At 38.7% G+C, this 17,239-nt stretch overlaps 1 protein-coding gene across 2 annotated transcripts in view; it reads left to right on the top strand.

Annotated features, from left to right (window-relative positions):
• The window catches only part of Cobll1 (cordon-bleu WH2 repeat protein like 1), a 151,487-nt gene extending 137,082 nt beyond the window's left edge, over window positions 1-14,405 (top strand). Inside the window, exons 11-13 of one of the 2 annotated variants that reach the window (XM_028769246.1) lie at window positions 1,181-2,883; window positions 4,666-4,842; window positions 13,214-14,405. In XM_028769246.1, the coding sequence (XP_028625079.1) occupies window positions 1,181-2,883; window positions 4,666-4,842; window positions 13,214-13,300 (1,967 nt within the window). In that variant the 3' untranslated portion in view covers window positions 13,301-14,405. The remainder of the gene's footprint in view (window positions 1-1,180; window positions 2,884-4,665; window positions 4,843-13,213) is intronic. The other variant, XM_028769247.1, reaches the window with a different exon arrangement.
• Window positions 14,406-17,239: the final 2,834 nt, after the last annotated feature.

Here is a 17,239-nt window from a genome sequence, read left to right on the forward strand (position 1 = left end):
GTGGGTGTAATGGTGGTGATTGTGGTCCTGTGTATGTGTGCCCTGTATGTACTGCAGAACTCCAGAGCTAATGTGAATGTGTTTATATCTGATTAATTTTTTCTAATTTTAGTATTCTTCTCTGATAGTACATCAAAATGTTCTAAAACTCTTCTTGGCTCTGTTTTTCATTGTACACACTGTTATGGCAATAGTGTTGCTACTGAAAACCATTATTTTATAACTATTACATTTGGGAGTTATTTTACATATTTATTTTTCAGTGCTAAGGTTGCATACAGGGCTTTGAACACAGAGGGAAGCCTCTAACACTCATGTAGATCCCAGTCTTCAGAGCTCTTCCTTACACATGGCATGAAGAGACATAGCTGAATTCTCAGAATTCAGAAGGCTGTGACGCTAGTCCTACTTATATAGTAAAATTATCTAAAAATCAACCAGTCACTCCCATTTTTAATTTGATAGTCACAACCGTAAGATGTTGACACCAGGCTAGTGCTAGGTTAGTTACAAGCATAGCTCAGAAATATTTTCTGTGATCTGATATACTTTGTAGTAACCTTTATCAACTTATAAGTGATTTTAGAAAATAATTTCTATTATCCTTAAGATATTTTATTCTCTTTTTCTTTTCCTCATATGCATTTATCTAAACCTTCGTTTTGTCCCATTGTAGAAGTCGATGTTAGTTTTGAATAGTGGGGAAATAGAAAGATAATGCAGGAGCTCCCTTCTCCTCCCTCTGTTGGCATTCCTTGCAACTGATGCAGCCATTTATAGACATTTGGTGAACATCATCCTTAGATATGAATGAGGGCGGTCAGCTCATTCATAGCAGGGTATAGGTTGCCTTCTTCAGAGTCTTTGGGAATAATTGTGTATTGGAGAGAAATAGAGAGTGATTGATAGGTAAACTCAAGGAAAATATGACACCTCAAATTCAGAGTCTTAACATTAATTAATTAGAGTTGCTTATCATGGATTTATAAAAATATTTTTACACATGGTTGTTTTTCCATAGAAACTGGTTTCTTTGCTCAGTACTTGCCTCTGTATTATTAAGTTGAAAATAGATTGTAGCACTCAGATTATGCAGTTATAGATAGGTGAAACACATTGAAAAATTGAAAAAAAAACTTCTTTTAAAATATATGATTGACCCTATTTTTTTCTCTCTCAGTAGTTCAAAATGAAATCATGGTCTGTGCCACAAGCACAGATTATGTGAAAAACAGACTGAAGAAAATGGAAACCACCATAGAAGGTGAAGCACTGAGGAAAGCTGTGGACGTGGAAGCTGATAGATTGTCAGGCTCTCCTGTGTGTAGAACGGATAATGTTAAAAGTTCGAGGGAAGATCATCTAGCAGCATCACCAGGACCAGATCAAAAATTGAATCAACCAGGTGTAGAGAAGACAAAAATGCAGGATGCAGCAATTCAGGCCACCCCTGCTGGCAGTACTTTTGATGGGAATCACGAAGCCCGTAATTCATCTGACCTCAGGGTTGATGAGACGGTGCAGACTTCGGATAGCAGCACATCAACTCAGCACTCCTCTGCAAGTCTCCAAGATTCTGTAAATGCCTCAAGAGAATTCAGGAGTCAGGGCACCTCAACGTATGCACAAGATAGACTCCCTGTGAAAGAGCCAGCTTGTACATATGGGAACAATGACCCTTCATCACCTGTAGATGGAAGTGATAATCCAGCTGCTTCTTACCTGAGGAACTTTCCACTTTATAGGCAAGACTACAACCCCAAGCCAAAACCTTCAAATGAAATTACGAGAGAGTATATACCTAAGATTGGAATGACTACTTATAAAATCGTGCCTCCTAAATCCTTGGAAATGATGAAAGACTGGGAATCAGAAACAGTGGGGAAGAAAGATGACCAAAAGATGCTTGCTGTAGGGCAGAAGCATATGATTGAGAATATGTCAGAAGCTTCCATGCAAACAGAAGCCCTCGTTACTTCTAAGAGCTCACATCAGCCCCAGCCTGACCTTAAACCAAAGCCCAGCTCAGGAACAGATCGTCATTTGCACAGGACTGTGAGTTCACCAGTTAGTACCGAGATGAACCCTCCCAAACCTCCCAGAATGACTACGGACTCTGGCACCATTCCTTTTGCACCAAATTTGGAAGATATAAACAATATCTTGGAGTCAAAATTTAGATCCCGAGCTTCCAATCCCCAGGCCAAACCAAGTTCATTCTTTTTGCAGATGCAAAAGAGAGCATCAGGCCATTATGTGACATCTGCAGCTGCTAAGAGCGTCCACACTGCCCCTGGGCCTACTCCTAAAGAACCAACAATCAAGGAGGTGCAAAGGGACCCACAGCCTCCTCCAGAACAGCGTCTTTCTCCCTTGAGTGAAAGAACTCACTCTGTTCCACTGCCCAGTATTTCAAAAGCTGCTGATGATATAATTCAGAAGCCTGCTGAGACCTCTCCTCCTCCTGTAGCTCCCAAACCTATGGCTATTCCTGTTGAGACCTCTCTTCCCCCTGTAGCTCCCAAACCGGTGACTATTCCTGCTGAAGCTTCTCCTCCTCCTGTAGCTCCCAAACCTATAGCTCTTCCTGCTGAGACCTCTCTTCCTCCTGTAGCTCCCAAACCTGTGTCTCTTCCTGGTAGTCAGGGAGCATCACTAAACCTGAAGACCTTGAAAACATTTGGGGCTCCAAGACCATACTCCAGTTCTGGCCCCTCACCCTTTGCTCTTGCTGTAGTGAAAAGGTCACAGTCGTTCAGTAAGGCATGTTCAGAGTCATCCAGTGAGGGCTCCTCTGCCCAGCCTCCAGCTGCCACACAGGATGAAAAGACACATATAGTAAATAAGTCTACGGTGGGCTCCCAACATGATGATGTTGATAAGGTAACCCTTAACTTTTCCTGTATAAATAAATAATCAGATTCCAGAACAACTTGATTAAAATAGGGGACAGCCCATTTTACACCAATACTTTGTATATTTATGTATCGCTTAGCTCTGAATTAACGTCTTTGGAAAAAGACTGGTAATACTTAAGAATTTGAGGTTTTACTCTGAGAATTATAATTCATTTAACTCAGACCTTGTTATAATAGCATTATTATATAATTGTATCATTAGCAAATATTTTAAAGTTTCTTTACTCATACACTTATATAATTATTGAGAGTAGTAACTATTTTCCTGTGCTTTGCTGACTTTTTTTAGCTTTTATTATGGTCTATTTTTCTCTTCCACTTTCATAGTACTATATAATAGCCAAATAAATAGTTTTAATCATTTGAAATTAATAGTATCAAAGATAGCAGGGGCTAAAAGTGTCCAATTGTGTCTTTTATGTCACACATATTCAATGTCAGCTTACCAAACATCTCTCAGATAATTTAATTTAAAATGAAAGTAGCTTTAAAATGTAATTTTTTTAATTATCCAGTTTGTAGTTTTCCATTATAAGTATGTAGACTAAAATACCATCCAACCATGGTAATTTAGAAAAGGTCCCATTGACCTTAATTGCCAACTAAGGAGTTTGCTTTCTGGATTCATATAAAATAGTCAAAGGAGGTGATTAAATTCTAATCCACGAGCAGTCTTCAAAAAACTACTTTGCATACTTTACTCTGCTAGAATTTAAAGACTACTTTCATATTTGTGTGAAAATTCCAGGAGCATTTTGTACAACTTTCCCAAACATTCCTAAACTAAGAGAGCAATGACCATGCTGTCAAGTAAATATTTTTCCATAATGTTAAGGTAATATTTGCCTCAAAGGATATTTCCTCATACGTTTGACATTTATGTTTGTTAGGTTAATCTAGCATCAGGAAGTGATACACGATACAGAGATGGATTATTGACTTGGGGGGTAGATCCTTCGCTTTCCCTGAAATGGATTCCTAAACAGAGTTTAGCTTAGATAGAGTTTTGGGTCAGAATCTCAGCCCTATGTAGTTCATTTAAACAGTAAAGATACATATTAGACTGTAAAAAAAATTTTTTTAAAGATTGCTTGATATAATGCTTCAGTTAAATCGGTTAGTAAATATTTGTTCTTAGGTTTAATTAAATTTCTGATTATTTAATTTGGAAGCTCTTAACATTTATTTTTAGTCTTATGGGAAAAGTCAAGAAAACCTGCTGAGCTCATAGTTCTTGAAGTTTCTAGAAACAAAAAAAAAAGTCTCAGCCAGTTAAGTGTAGTAGTGACATTAATATATCCATGTTAAATCATACTGGATTCAAAATTAGGAGACTGTCAGTATCCGACTGTCTTGTACACTTGCCTGGATATGGTCGAATGGTGAAAATGGGTGATTTTTCAGTTTGTGAATTTTTGATCATGATTGTTGGCTCTGGTAGGCAGTTCCATGTGTTGGCAATATTAGCGTTCTTAGATTTACACACAGGGAAATTGCCACTTGATGCATTAAGCAAAAAGAGGTAGCACTTTTCTTGCTCATGGTCCTAAGCTGCAGAGGGAAGATGTATCATTGATCTCCCAGCTGGCTCTGACAGAGCTGAAGCATAAAGGTTAAAGACGCAGAGCTGTGTCCCTGTCATGAGTGTGGGAAATGTGGTTTTGAAAGAATAATTAATAATAATTTTTTTTAAAAAAATAGGTCTTTCTTCTCTTGGAACTCATAAAAATATCTTGTGTTTTTATAGCAAAATAATCTTGTACAGAATGAGCACAGTTTTCAAGTGCTGACCCCAGCTGATGGCCCATCGTTCACCCTTAAGAGACAGAGTTCTCTAACATTCCAGAGCTCTGACCCAGAGCACGTCCGCCAGAGCTTGCTCACCGCAATCCGGTCTGGAGAGGCTGCTGCCAAGTTGAAGAGAGTAAGTTTTCCTTAGCAGATGGGTAACAGTGGGGCTTATTTTCAACCTTTTCTAACTAGTACTTGATCAGGGGTTCTTCTAACATTCACATATGAGCAGGAAAGACGCCACATAATTACTCTTTTCTGCCAGAGGTCATGTTTGAGGTATAAATGGAAGGAATTCAGAGTCTTACAAATACCTAAAAACATGTCAAAACTTTCTTTCTTTTTTTCTTTTTTTTTTTTCTTTTTTTTTCCAACTCTGTGGGCCAGGTGCAGAATATGACTGTATTCATTGTTGTGTATGTGAAAAGCTAGCCCAAACTCTCATTTTAAGAAATTACATTAGCACTGTAAGAAAGACTCTATTGAACCCACCCCACCCCATTTTTTTTTTTTTTTCAGGAAAGGTGGACTTTTACCAATGGCGAACTGTTTATGTTTGCAGTCATCTCTCAGTAGTCAAAGTAACTGCTGTATCTAGGTCTTAGGGACAGTTTTATAGCTTCAGTTACAGAAAGCAGAGGAATCAAAAGAATGTAGATGACCTCCACATGGTTTAGCTCGTCCTTGCTTAGCTGGAGAAGAGCAGTGAGCAGGAGCCGTGATTCCTCTGACACAGTGTGACTATCACAGGCGAGGCTCTCCTCCCACTCTACCTTCTTCCTCTGAGAGAGCATGGTCAGGTTGACTAGCCATTGCCATGGACCTACCTCAGTCATGCTATGAGAAACATCTCAACATGGAAGTTCCTATTTTACTGACTGCCTGGGTTTCATGGCAGGAGCTTCTTTGGTAATCACATTAGAATGCATTTAAAGACGGATTAAGCATTGAGTTCCACAGAAATTAAAGCTACAGAGGGATGGAAATACTGACGAACAGAAACACGAGAGTAGCGTCTTTGGTATTTCTACCACATCAGCCCTTGCTTTGCAGAACTGTTAAAGCAGTTGCTTCTGCGCACGCGCATATTTGTATGTGTATGTGTGCACATCTGTGTCTGTGTGTCTGAGTCTGTGTCTGTAACTACTGAGGCAAAACAATGTATTAAGTAGTTTCAGAAATGATAGAAACATAATGGAATAATTCAGAGGACACATCTAAATTTTGCAGATTATATATAGGTACCAAGGCAGCAGAAAGTTCATACAGATTTAAATGTTGAAATTAATATTTTACCCATCGTTGCAATTTTTTTTTTGGTCATGGGGAAAATACACCAATGTCAACAAATAGCGCATTCTTGATTATGAAATCTTTTTTGTTCTTTACTCAGGAAGTTAAAGCGGAGTTGAAGCCAATTGCCACCAATTTAAGATTCCTAAATTTAATAAAATTAGAGGCATACACAGTTTTGCTAGACACACAGGGTGGGAAGATAATTAAGCCAAGCCTCTGCCTTCTACGTAGCCTCGGCCTGAAAAGCAATGTTGCATTAGATCTATAGGAGAGCCCAGTGCCTACATGGGAATTGAACGCAGTGCCTTAGGAGTGGGGAAGTTCATATACTAACTAGTTTCAGTCTACTCATTGCAGAATACTGTACATTGAAAGGCAAATGTATTTCAGGCCAGCAGCTGGATACCGGTAGATGCCTGGGCCTGATTTGGCCTTCACACAGGAAACTCTTCACAGCTCCTAGAAAGAGCTGGATCTGAGCCAACAGAAAGGAAATTTAAATGATGTGCTTATAATTGTATCCTATTTAAAACTCATTACTGTAGGTTCTATTGAGGATAAAACGTTATCGCATTGAGTATTAACAGCTCAGAGCCTATAGAGTGTCAACTCCTAAGTTTTTAATGAACACTTCAGGCATAATCTATTTTATTTCCCTAAAAAACGGTTTATGGAACTAGTGATGTTCACAATCTCTAAACTTAGTGACCAGCTCTAGTCTATACTCTCAAAAATTATTTTTGTAGGGGCTGGAGAGATGATTCTGTGGTTGAGAGCACTGGCTGTTCTTACAGAGAACCCAGATTCAGTCCCCAGCACCCACCTAGCAGGTCACAATTGTCAGTAACTCCAGTTAAAGAGGATCTGACACCCTCACACCCATGCAGATTTTTTAAAAAATGAAAAAATATTTTTCTAAACTAAGACTTAACGTATATAACAGTACTCATTCCATATTTGTTGTAAAGTTGCAAATAAATATAACTCTAAAAATAATAAACAGTAGTGTTTCTGAAGATGTTCCATCTTACTGGAACATTTTTTTATGTTCTTTGATATTCCATACATTTGAAATGTATGTTGATCATGTCTGTCCATGACTATCATCCCTTGAGTCCTCTGACTGCTCGCCCATCCCCTCCCAATTTCATACCCTCTTGGAGAAAGCTTTTGCGTTAGTTTTTTTGAGATTTCCATACAAGATATATTGATCATATCTGTCCCTCGACTCCTTCTTCCCAGATCTACTTCTCATTCCTTACTCTCCCTATTCTCTCTCTCTCTCTCTCTCTCTCTCTCTCTCTCTCTCTCTCTCTCTCTCTCTCTCTCTGTGTGTGTGTGTGTGTGTGTGTGTGTGTGTGTGTGTGTGTGTGTGTGTATAAAACTCACCAAGTCCAGTTTGTGCTGCCCATGTACTCTTGAGCATTTGGCTAACTACAGAAGTGATGTTAGCCTACCACAGAGTCACATCCTGAAAACAGTTCTCTTTTGCCAACAGCTGTCAATCATCAGTTAGCTCGTCAGCTGAAGGTGGAGCCTCATGAGACTGATCTGCTGTCTCCAGAAGACACTTTCCTTGTAGTTATCCATTACTTCTGACTCTTTCTGTCTTTCTACTTCCTCTTCCCCAAAGCCTTTGGAGAAGAGTTGTGATACAGATGCCCCCCATTTAGGATGAGCACTTTGTGATCTCTGGTTCCTGTAGAGTGGCTAGCCTTCATTAGAATAGCTACCTCGCATTAGAGCATTCACTTCATATGTGTTGTGTGAATATGGCTGTGAACACACTATGATCTTTTCTCGATTCTTTGAGTTTTTCCATATCTTACTCCCATTAACTGTCCACGTAGCCATGGAGACTAGTTTGTCTTCATACAAAGCTTTAATTAGCATGGCACAATATTTTCAAATTGTGTTTGATCTTCAGACTTATCCATGAATTAGGAATCAGCAAATTGTTGGAATGAAGGTAAATCATCCATTATTGTTCATCTGTTCTGACACAAGAACTTTGGCTGCTTTCAGTGCTTTCGGTTGTCCCTGAATTAATTCAAAATCAGGCTGTTACATTGTTACTAATAGAATATGCTTTTAAAAATAGAGTCTAAAATAAATTTATATCTTATGCTTCATATTGTAGATTGTCTTAGAATGTAAAGTTTATCTGACTAAACGGTAGTATGGAAAGAACAAAAAGCCATGTGTGCCTTCCAGACTCCTGGCTTGTATTATTTAATTAGCCTGCTTTTTATTCTTATTTTTTTGGTTTGATTTTAAACAAAGGATCATATGTTGACAGTTCTCTCTAAATAAAAGTTTTGTAAAATTAACTGGTGTTTCATAGACACAGTTCAAATTTTGTGTCTACTCATGAAAATTCTTTAAATTTCCATTGTAGATGATCAAGACGCACATCAGTACGTTCTTAAATATTAGTTTTAAAAAAGTAACTTTTGGGGGGGTCTAGAGAGATGGCTCGGGTTATGAGAGTACTGTCTGTTCTTGCAGAGGACTCAGGTTGAATTCCCAGTGCCCATGTGGCCACTCACAACTGCTTGTAACTCTAGTTTCAGTGTGTCAGACACTCTCCTCTTGCCTTTGTGGACATAAGGACTGCACATAAAACAAAATAGATCCTATTTAAAAATAATTCTGTTGTTGGTGAATTGTGTGCATTATGTGTATAGTTCAAACAAGTCAAGTAATACTTTTAATCTCTGAATGTTTCTTAAATTCGTATCTCACTTAAGAAATATTCTGTAGCCGGGCGGTGGTGGCGCACGCCTTTAATCCCAGCACTTGGGAGGCAGAGGCAGGCGGATTTCTGAGTTCGAGAGTTCAAGGCTAGCCTGCTCTACAGAGTGAGTTCCAGGACAGCCAGGGCTACACAGAGAAACCCTGTCTTGAAAAACCAAAAAAAAAAAAAAAGAAAGAAAGAGAAAAAGAAGAAATATTCTGTAGCACTCAACTTTGACAGGCATCAAAAAGAAAGAAGAAAAAAAAAGCTTTGGTACAAAGTGGGATCCAATAGACAGGAGCTCTGATCTCAGAATTTATAGATTCATCAAAGATTCTAAAGATATCTTCTCATATATATATATATATATATATATATATATATATATATATATGTAAATATTAAAGAAATACTTTCTCTTTTAAGGTAACGTCTCTTTAGTTAGTGGGAGTTTTTGTTTGTTTGTTTTGTCCTATTTGAGACAGAATGTGATCTGCCTACTATAGCTGAGGCTAATCTTGCTTTCACAGTCCCTCTGCCCAGCTTCTCAAAGTGCTAGGACTCTTATAGGTAGGTGCCATCACACCTTGTCAGCAATTGCATCTGACATATTGCTATGCAGTCTTCTACAATATTTTATTAGTGTATTAACAAATCTAGTTTATACTGTGGAAACGGCTAGAAATTTGTACACTTACATCTCTATGAAGCTTCCCATCATGGGTCAATCTATGCTGTTTAAGGTGATACTGTATTTGCCCTTTTATTTTTACATTAGCTTCCAAAATACTAGGTTTCTGCGCGGGTTTTTCTACACAATGTATTTTCGTTGCCTCTCCCGTGACTCCTCCATCTGCCTCTTTGCTCTTTCCACTGTAGCATTCTGCTCCCTTTACAACCTTCTTTCACCACTTGGTTCTCAATTCCCACTCCCCTCCCTTAAATTATGTTTTCCCCAGCTCCATGGTCCCTTTCTAGTTTCCTGTCCTTTATCGATATTTGTCTCACCTTGTGTTCTACTCACATTTCTGTTGCTATTTAAATCCATGACCAAAAGCAGCATGGGAAGGGAAGGGTTTATTTGGTTTTTACAAGTTCTAGTCAGTCCATCATTAGAGGAAGCCAAGACAGGAAGAAGCTCAAGGCAGGCGCTGAAACAGAGACCACGGAGGACCGTTGCTTACTGACTTTCTTCCCAAGGCTTAGTATGCTTTCCTATACAATGTGGAACACCACCCACACTGGGTGTATCAGTCTGTATCAGTCATTAATCAAGAATATGCCTTACAGACTTTGTCTAGCCAATCTGATGGATACATTTTTCTCAACTCAAATTCCTCCTTCACAAATGACATTAACTTATGTCAAGTTGCCAGAAAACTAGCCAGTCCACCTGGGTATGCATAGCTAGCAATGAGAAGCTGGGATCACATATGTGAGAGAGCAGATGGTGTCTGTTTTTCTTTGGGCCTTTCTTAACTTTGCTTAATATGGTATTTTCCAGTTCTAACTCTTTGCCTGTGAGTTTTGTAATTCTTTTTTTTTTATTGCTGAGTAAAATGTCTTTGTGTATATTACCACATTTTTATTATCTCTTCCTCCATTGAGCCTGATTCATTTTCTTGCTGGAATGAAAAGCATAGTGATATGCCAGGGTTGTACAAAGATCCATGAAGTATATCTCTGAAGTAGGGTACGGAGGGATTCATCTGAGAATATGGCCAGGAGTGGTATAGTATTCCTGGGTCCTATGTTTCTTTAATTTTAGTTTTTGGTGATGCCTGCATGCCAATTCCACAGTGGCTTTGCTAGTTTATACTTCCACCCGTAGTGGATAAACGTTCTCTTCCCCCACCTCCATCTTTACTGTCATTTGTTGACATTTTTGGGGGGGATGGGGTGGGGATGATAGTCATTTTGACTCAGGTAAGATGGATTCTCAAAGTAATTTTAGTTGCTCTGATGGCTATGGCTAGAGATGTTGCACGTTCTTCATAGTCATAGGTCATTTGCATTTTTTTCTTTTAAGAGCTGTCCAGATCATTGGTGCTTTTATTGGTTGCCAGTTTTGTTTTTATTATGTTTTTTTTTTTGAAGTTCTTTATATATTCTAACATTAAGTCCTTTGACTACATGAATGGCAGCATGACATTTGATGTGTATTGGAGAGGATTTACCTGGGTTCTGTTTATGGTGATACAGTGAGCAAATTTACTTGTGAATATCCATAGCCATCACTTTAGTTTTGTGAATACGCCTGTACAGTTGTTTGTTTCTCCTTTTTCTTGTGTTTCGAGACAGGGTTTCTCTGTGTAGCCTTGGATTTCTTGGAACTCAGTCTGTAGACCAGGTTGGCCTCGAACTCTTAGAGAACTACCTGCCTCTGCCTCCAAGTGTAGGGATTTGTTGGGCTGTGGTATGTGTGGATCCATTGTTGGGTTGAATTGTGGGCCCCGCATCTGTCCCCTCAAGGGACTAGGGCTGCAGCTCAAAGAGGCAGAGGTGCAGGAATTTGACTGTGTTCACTCCGCTGGCACTGGGAGGTCCTCAGGCTATGCAAAACAGCAGGACTCACTTAGGGTAGACAAGCACAGTCTGAGGCCCCGTGTGGAGCCAGAACTCTTGGGTTAGGGGTCCCCAAGCCAAAAGGTGGCCAGGAACTGGAGGTTCTCAGGTCCTTGAGCTCTCAGGCTCCACTGGGGAGCCCCCAAAAGCTGAGACCAAAGTGGGGGCATATGGGCTGGTAGCCAGCAGTAGAGGAGAAGAAGGGAAGGGTGAACTCTGGCTGCGTCCTGCAGGGATGAGAATCTTGGTCGTGGTGACTTAACTTGGCTAGGTCACAGCTGGCTTGGCTTGCTTGCTTGGGTTGCTGGGCCTCCATGGATGAGAGGTCATCAGCTGGAGATTAGACTGCAGCTCGGTAGTTGAAAACCTTCTCCACTGTTCCCCAAGGTGGATCCCAAAAAAGAGAAATAGGCTATGATCTTAAGATCTTTATTGTCATGGCAGCTCCTCCCCACCCCCCTGTTTTTTCAGGACAGGCCTGAGATTAAATACCTTTTGTAAGGAGGAGGGTCTGGGAAGGATTGTTTATTGGCTATGCCCTCTGGCCTTTAGGTACCTCATTAATATGGAGATCTGTCTTGAGGTTCTGTGGCCTGTAGTCACACCCTCTACTAGTGGAGAGGCTAGTAGGGGTGTTGTCCTACATGACCAGAGGAACCCACTGTATGAAGATCTTTGGCCTCCTTTCCGGAGCCTGGAGTCTGGGAGCATGGTGAAAAGTATGCCATCACTTAGGAATCATCTGAGGTCCCCGGTGATTTCTAGCTGGTGCTCTAACAGAAACCATACTCCTTCCACAGTCCTACAGGGGTTAAAGGTGTTCACCACCAGTGCCTGTCCATTTGTTTCTTATAAAAAATTATAAGGGGATCCTGTGGAAGAGCACTTACTGCTCTTTCAGAGGATTAGAGTTCAATTCCCAGTTCCCCTGCCTAGCAGCTTATAAAGGCTTATAACACCAGCTCCACGGAATCTGATAACTTTATAAATCTTTGTGCTCAAACTGCAATCGAGAGATTGTTTTTTTTTTTAAATATTTTTATTGTATTTTATGTTTGGCACACACATATGTAATGTATGTATGTATGTATGTATGTATGTATGTATGTACGTACTACTTGTGATACATATGTTTTTGTCTCCTTTACATGCTTCTAAGGCTGTTGGTTTCAGTCTTTGGGGGTAGTGTCCCATACTAGCCTGGAATTCTCCTGCCCCATTGTCCTATGTGCTGGGATGACAGGTCTATGCCATCCTGCTTAGCTGTCTTAAGTGATTTTTTTTTTCCTCCAGTGGTTTGCAAATGGAACCCTCAGCCAGTGGTTTTTGAAGGCTGAGTGATTATTGATTGAAACTTCCTGTAAAGCCCTCTGTCATTGAATTGTTCCAGGCTTGAAAATTGGCTATAGCCCTTGCCATGAAAGAATTCTGAAAGATCCAGTTTTGGTGGTTGATGCTTATGTTTTGAATATAGAGGGAGTCGCTAAGTGGAGGATTTCCAACTACTGTCTGACATTAGAACCAAAGTGTAAAATTTTGCAAAATTCACTGTAACTTTTTCAAAGTCCCTTCGAGAAGGCAGGATTCATCCAGCTAAAACTGCACTGAACAGCTTGGTCTGCAGTCTGCCTGTGCTCTTGTCTTTTCTGTTGGCTTGGTAATTTTATAAAGATTAAGATGTGTTGATGGGTTATTTAACTTGTTTGTTGTGGCAATAACAACTCTCAATTTCCATTCCATGATAGAGTGAACATTTATTCTTAATAATTTGTAAACCATTGAGTGATAAATACTGAATGCTAACATTTACAGTTAAGCAGAAGTTATAATGTGATAATTGTTCAAGATAGACAGCTGTCCTATTTTATAAAAACTGATGGGAACAAAATGTGTTTCTTTCCCTTAGGTTACTGTTCCATCCAATACAATATCTGTGAATGGGAAGTCAGGCCTCAGCCAGTCCATGTCCATTGACGCCCAGGACTGTCCCTAATATTACCCTGCTGTGACAACACTTCACCGACCAGCTTTCTGCCTATAAGAAATATTGACAAATATATATTCAGATGTACATTAATATATATCTGTTCAAGAATAAACATTTGTATTATGGATTTAATGCCAAAAGAAAAAGAAGTAGAATTTATAATTTATAATAATTTTTGGCCTTTTTGTTACAGCTAAATACTGCTGCTTTAGAAATGTTAAACAAGGTATAAATGACTTGGTTTTTTCCAATGATGAATAATCACTGCTTACTTTTTTTTTAGTGGACATACTGTGCACCATGAAACAAAGGTGTAAATTGAGATTTATAGACATATTTTATGACACAGAAACAGGCAAGCACAGACTAACATTTACTGCCTCAGCATTAGGCTATAATTAGAAAGATAAATTATAGTACAGCCTTTGTTGCTGAAAGATGTGGACTATTAGTAAATCAAATAAATATTGCTCAGTTATTTTTATTGAGGAATCACAATGAGACTTTTTTTATATATTCTTTAATTACAAGTGAGTATCACATCTGTAGGAAACAGTTAAGTATTTTTAAATAGAACACTTTAACCTTTTAGGAGTAAAATTGCACAAGAAGACTTTAAGATATTTTCTGTATATAGTTATGATGTTGTTACACAGATATTGCATATTTTCTAATGCCAGAGACCTTAAAATATTCCTGTGAAAATGTTGATACATGGTGATAGTTATTTCACTTTTGGTATAGGGAGGAATAGGGTTAGTTTATGTCCACATTCAAAACTTTGAAGTTAGACATTTGCAAAATCCTGATTTTAGTTAAAGAAAATGCTAAATTAGTCATTTATGTAGCTCAGATGCTAGTCATCTAAATAATATATATTTTTCTGAAAGCCAAAATGGTTGAGAGAAACAGAACTTGATGTGTTGACTTAAGTGCTCCAGAGGTTTAGGACATGTTAGTGTCCTGAACTCCTTAAGAATTTAATTTCTCTTTTATTCAAAAAAACAACTCAAGTACCTGACACTGTTTGAACTCTTACTAAAGCTACTGGAGTATCTGTCATTTTGACACATGTGAACCTTTTTCCGTTTAATAAAAGCAAGTTATATATTTGGAGTCTGTCATTTCCAGTGTAGCCTGTATTAACTAGTGTATTTGAATACCTGACCTGAAGAACATGTAAATGTCTGTTTTTTATGAGGATTGAAGTTTTGCCTGCATGTATGCCTGCACCCCCTGTGTGTTTAGATCCTGTGAAGTCCAAAGTAAACCACGGCATCCCCCGGAACTGGTGTTACAGGCAGTCTGAGCTGGTAGATAGTTACTGGAAATGGAATCTGAGTCATCTGAAAGAACAGCCAGTGCTCTTAACTGCTGAAACATTCCCCCATGCCCCCAGCCCTGATGAACATGTTCTATCAGTCACCAGCATGCATGTACCAGCAGTGCTTTTTTGTTTTTTCGGGTTATCAGAATTCCCATCGAATAGTTGAGTTCTGATAATTGGATGCCACCACATAAAGTACTTAGCCTGGTTCCAGATCCTGCTGTTTCCTTGTTTCAAACATGGAGTGAGAACATTCTGCAGATATATCTTCATTATATCATTATAAACCAGCAAAGAGCAAGTTCTCGAAAACTACTATTTGTACATTTACCTATTTGAGGAAAAACATGATGTCTTTTTCAAACTACATCACCAATGTGTTTGTGTCAGACTGAAGGCTTTTAAAATAATGTTTTAAAACTTAGAATGTGATTCAGGCTTTCAGACTACAGTATGTGAAACGTGTTTAAAACTATTAAGATGCTGTCATAAAACATATGATGAATTTCAAACCCTTAAGTGAGATGTGAGTATCATGAAGGCAAATAAGCCCCATGAATTAAATATGTAAAAGGGTTAATTTGTTAACAGCACAAGGAAATCTAAAAGACTAGTAAATATACAATATATGTTTTTGCATATTTATATATGCTTTGCATTTGCATATCTGCATTACATATGTTAATCAGAAATAGTAGAGAGTAAGTAGGAAATACACAGAGTGTACCATCTCAGCTGAACCAAAATCAAGCTTTGAAAACAAGGAACAGCAATGGGCAATGTACTTGGTGTTACTAGGAAGTGCACTGGCAAATCAGAGGTCCTTTGCCTGTATCTTCAAAATTAGTAACTTGTAGAGATGTTCACAAGATGTGACAATCTTTTATGCAACCTTATCATTATGCTACACTGAGGTATGGCACAGATACAGAAAAAAAAAAGGTGAAAAAAGAAAAGTTGTGGAACAGGATGTGTTTCATAGTATCAGTTACAGAGAGTATAAAATATCAATGGTCTGTATATTATGGCTAAGCATGCAGAAATAAGATCTATTCACATGCTTGCTGGTGGTTGGTTGCCTACTGAAACTAGACAAGCAAAGCAAGTTTGAGCTCAGGGAGCTGTCAATTGTGTTGCTACACTGTATTTTAGAAACTGTTGTTTGAAAACAAAGGCTTCTTCTACCTCAGATTCTAATACACACAGGAGTTGTTTTAGTGTTTTATAGGTTGCATGAGATGTAGATGTTGGCTGTCTCTGAGTCACTGAGTCTCTGAGGCAGGGGTTTTGAAAAGTTGTCTTGCCTTTACTGCTTTAGGATTTTGTCACCCTCTCTTCTTAACTGAGAAGTCTTATGGCAAGTTGTTTTTCCCTTGTTTCCTCAAGGTAATAACAAGAATGACCCAAAACTAACTACAGATTATTTAATATTGGAATAGCTGGGCATTTTACCTTGATGGGCTGCTTACAACAGTATTTTAAAATTATAACTTGGACGTAAGTGAGATTTTTATCTCTAGCATCTCAGTTTCTCTCTGGAAAACCACTGTTAATATTTGGTCAGTCCATTGGATGGATGTCTAAAGTTTTGAGTATGTCTAAAGTTTTGAGTATGTGTTTGTCGAACAGTCACACACTAATACTCTGAGGCAACTTGACTTTGATCTAGCCAAGGTTCTGGAAGAGAGCGTTTTTAATACCTAAAAGTTCTGCCATATTTGTTAGCCATGTTCCTTTTTTCTTGCTGTGGTATAACGAACTGCCTTGTGTCAAGTCTCAAGTCTATCTACTCTTAAAATGATGGGAACTTGTAAAAAATTATCTTCCCTTTTCCTGAAAAATGAATCAATAGGCTTAGCTCATGGGGATTTTAAGGATTTAATGAATTTTAAATGTGTTTGACACACAGAATTTCCTTCCAAATGCACTTATTTTCCACACTTAATGAGCAAGAATTACACTTGTTTATTGTGTGGGGGAATGGCCCTCACTCACATATCACCTACAGGTGCTGTAAAGGCTGGCATCGACAACAGAATCTACCCTGCAGCTTAATCAGATTTCTTGCAATGAGACGAGTCACTTTCCAAAGACCAGAACTGACGATTCTAAAACCCAAGGCTCTGATGATACTTGTGCCTAATGACAATTTCCCATGCTTCTCACTACCAAGAGAGACCAACTGTGAAAGAGCAGAGATTCACAACCATTCCTTTTGCTATTCCATTTTCTAAAATAAAGGAGATTTGCAGCTGAAGGTTACAGTGAAGGTCCTTGCCCAAAATGATGTCTTTGAAATTATTTAGAATTCTCATTTTTATTTGGTGGTTTACATTTTGCATAGGATTTCTTTGATGTCATTTGACTTACTGGGGACCACAAGCATGTAAGATTGCCGTGTTACAAATCCCACTCAGCCGAACACATCTCAGGATTTCACATTCCCAGTTTGCTCGCTCTTATGGCTGAGCTTCACACATGGTGGAGGAGGTAAATAGGGCTGGGTTGCAGGCTCTCCAGAGTTCTAACCCACTTTCTTGCAAATTTCCAGCCCTAAAATTCTGGTTCCTCATCTGAACAGATGTACTTTACTTATCACAAGACAAAAAAATGCTACC

This window comes from Grammomys surdaster, unplaced genomic scaffold (assembly GCF_004785775.1).
Source record: "Grammomys surdaster isolate TR1022 unplaced genomic scaffold, NIH_TR_1.0 191, whole genome shotgun sequence".
Classification (NCBI taxonomy): domain Eukaryota; kingdom Metazoa; phylum Chordata; class Mammalia; order Rodentia; family Muridae; genus Grammomys; species Grammomys surdaster.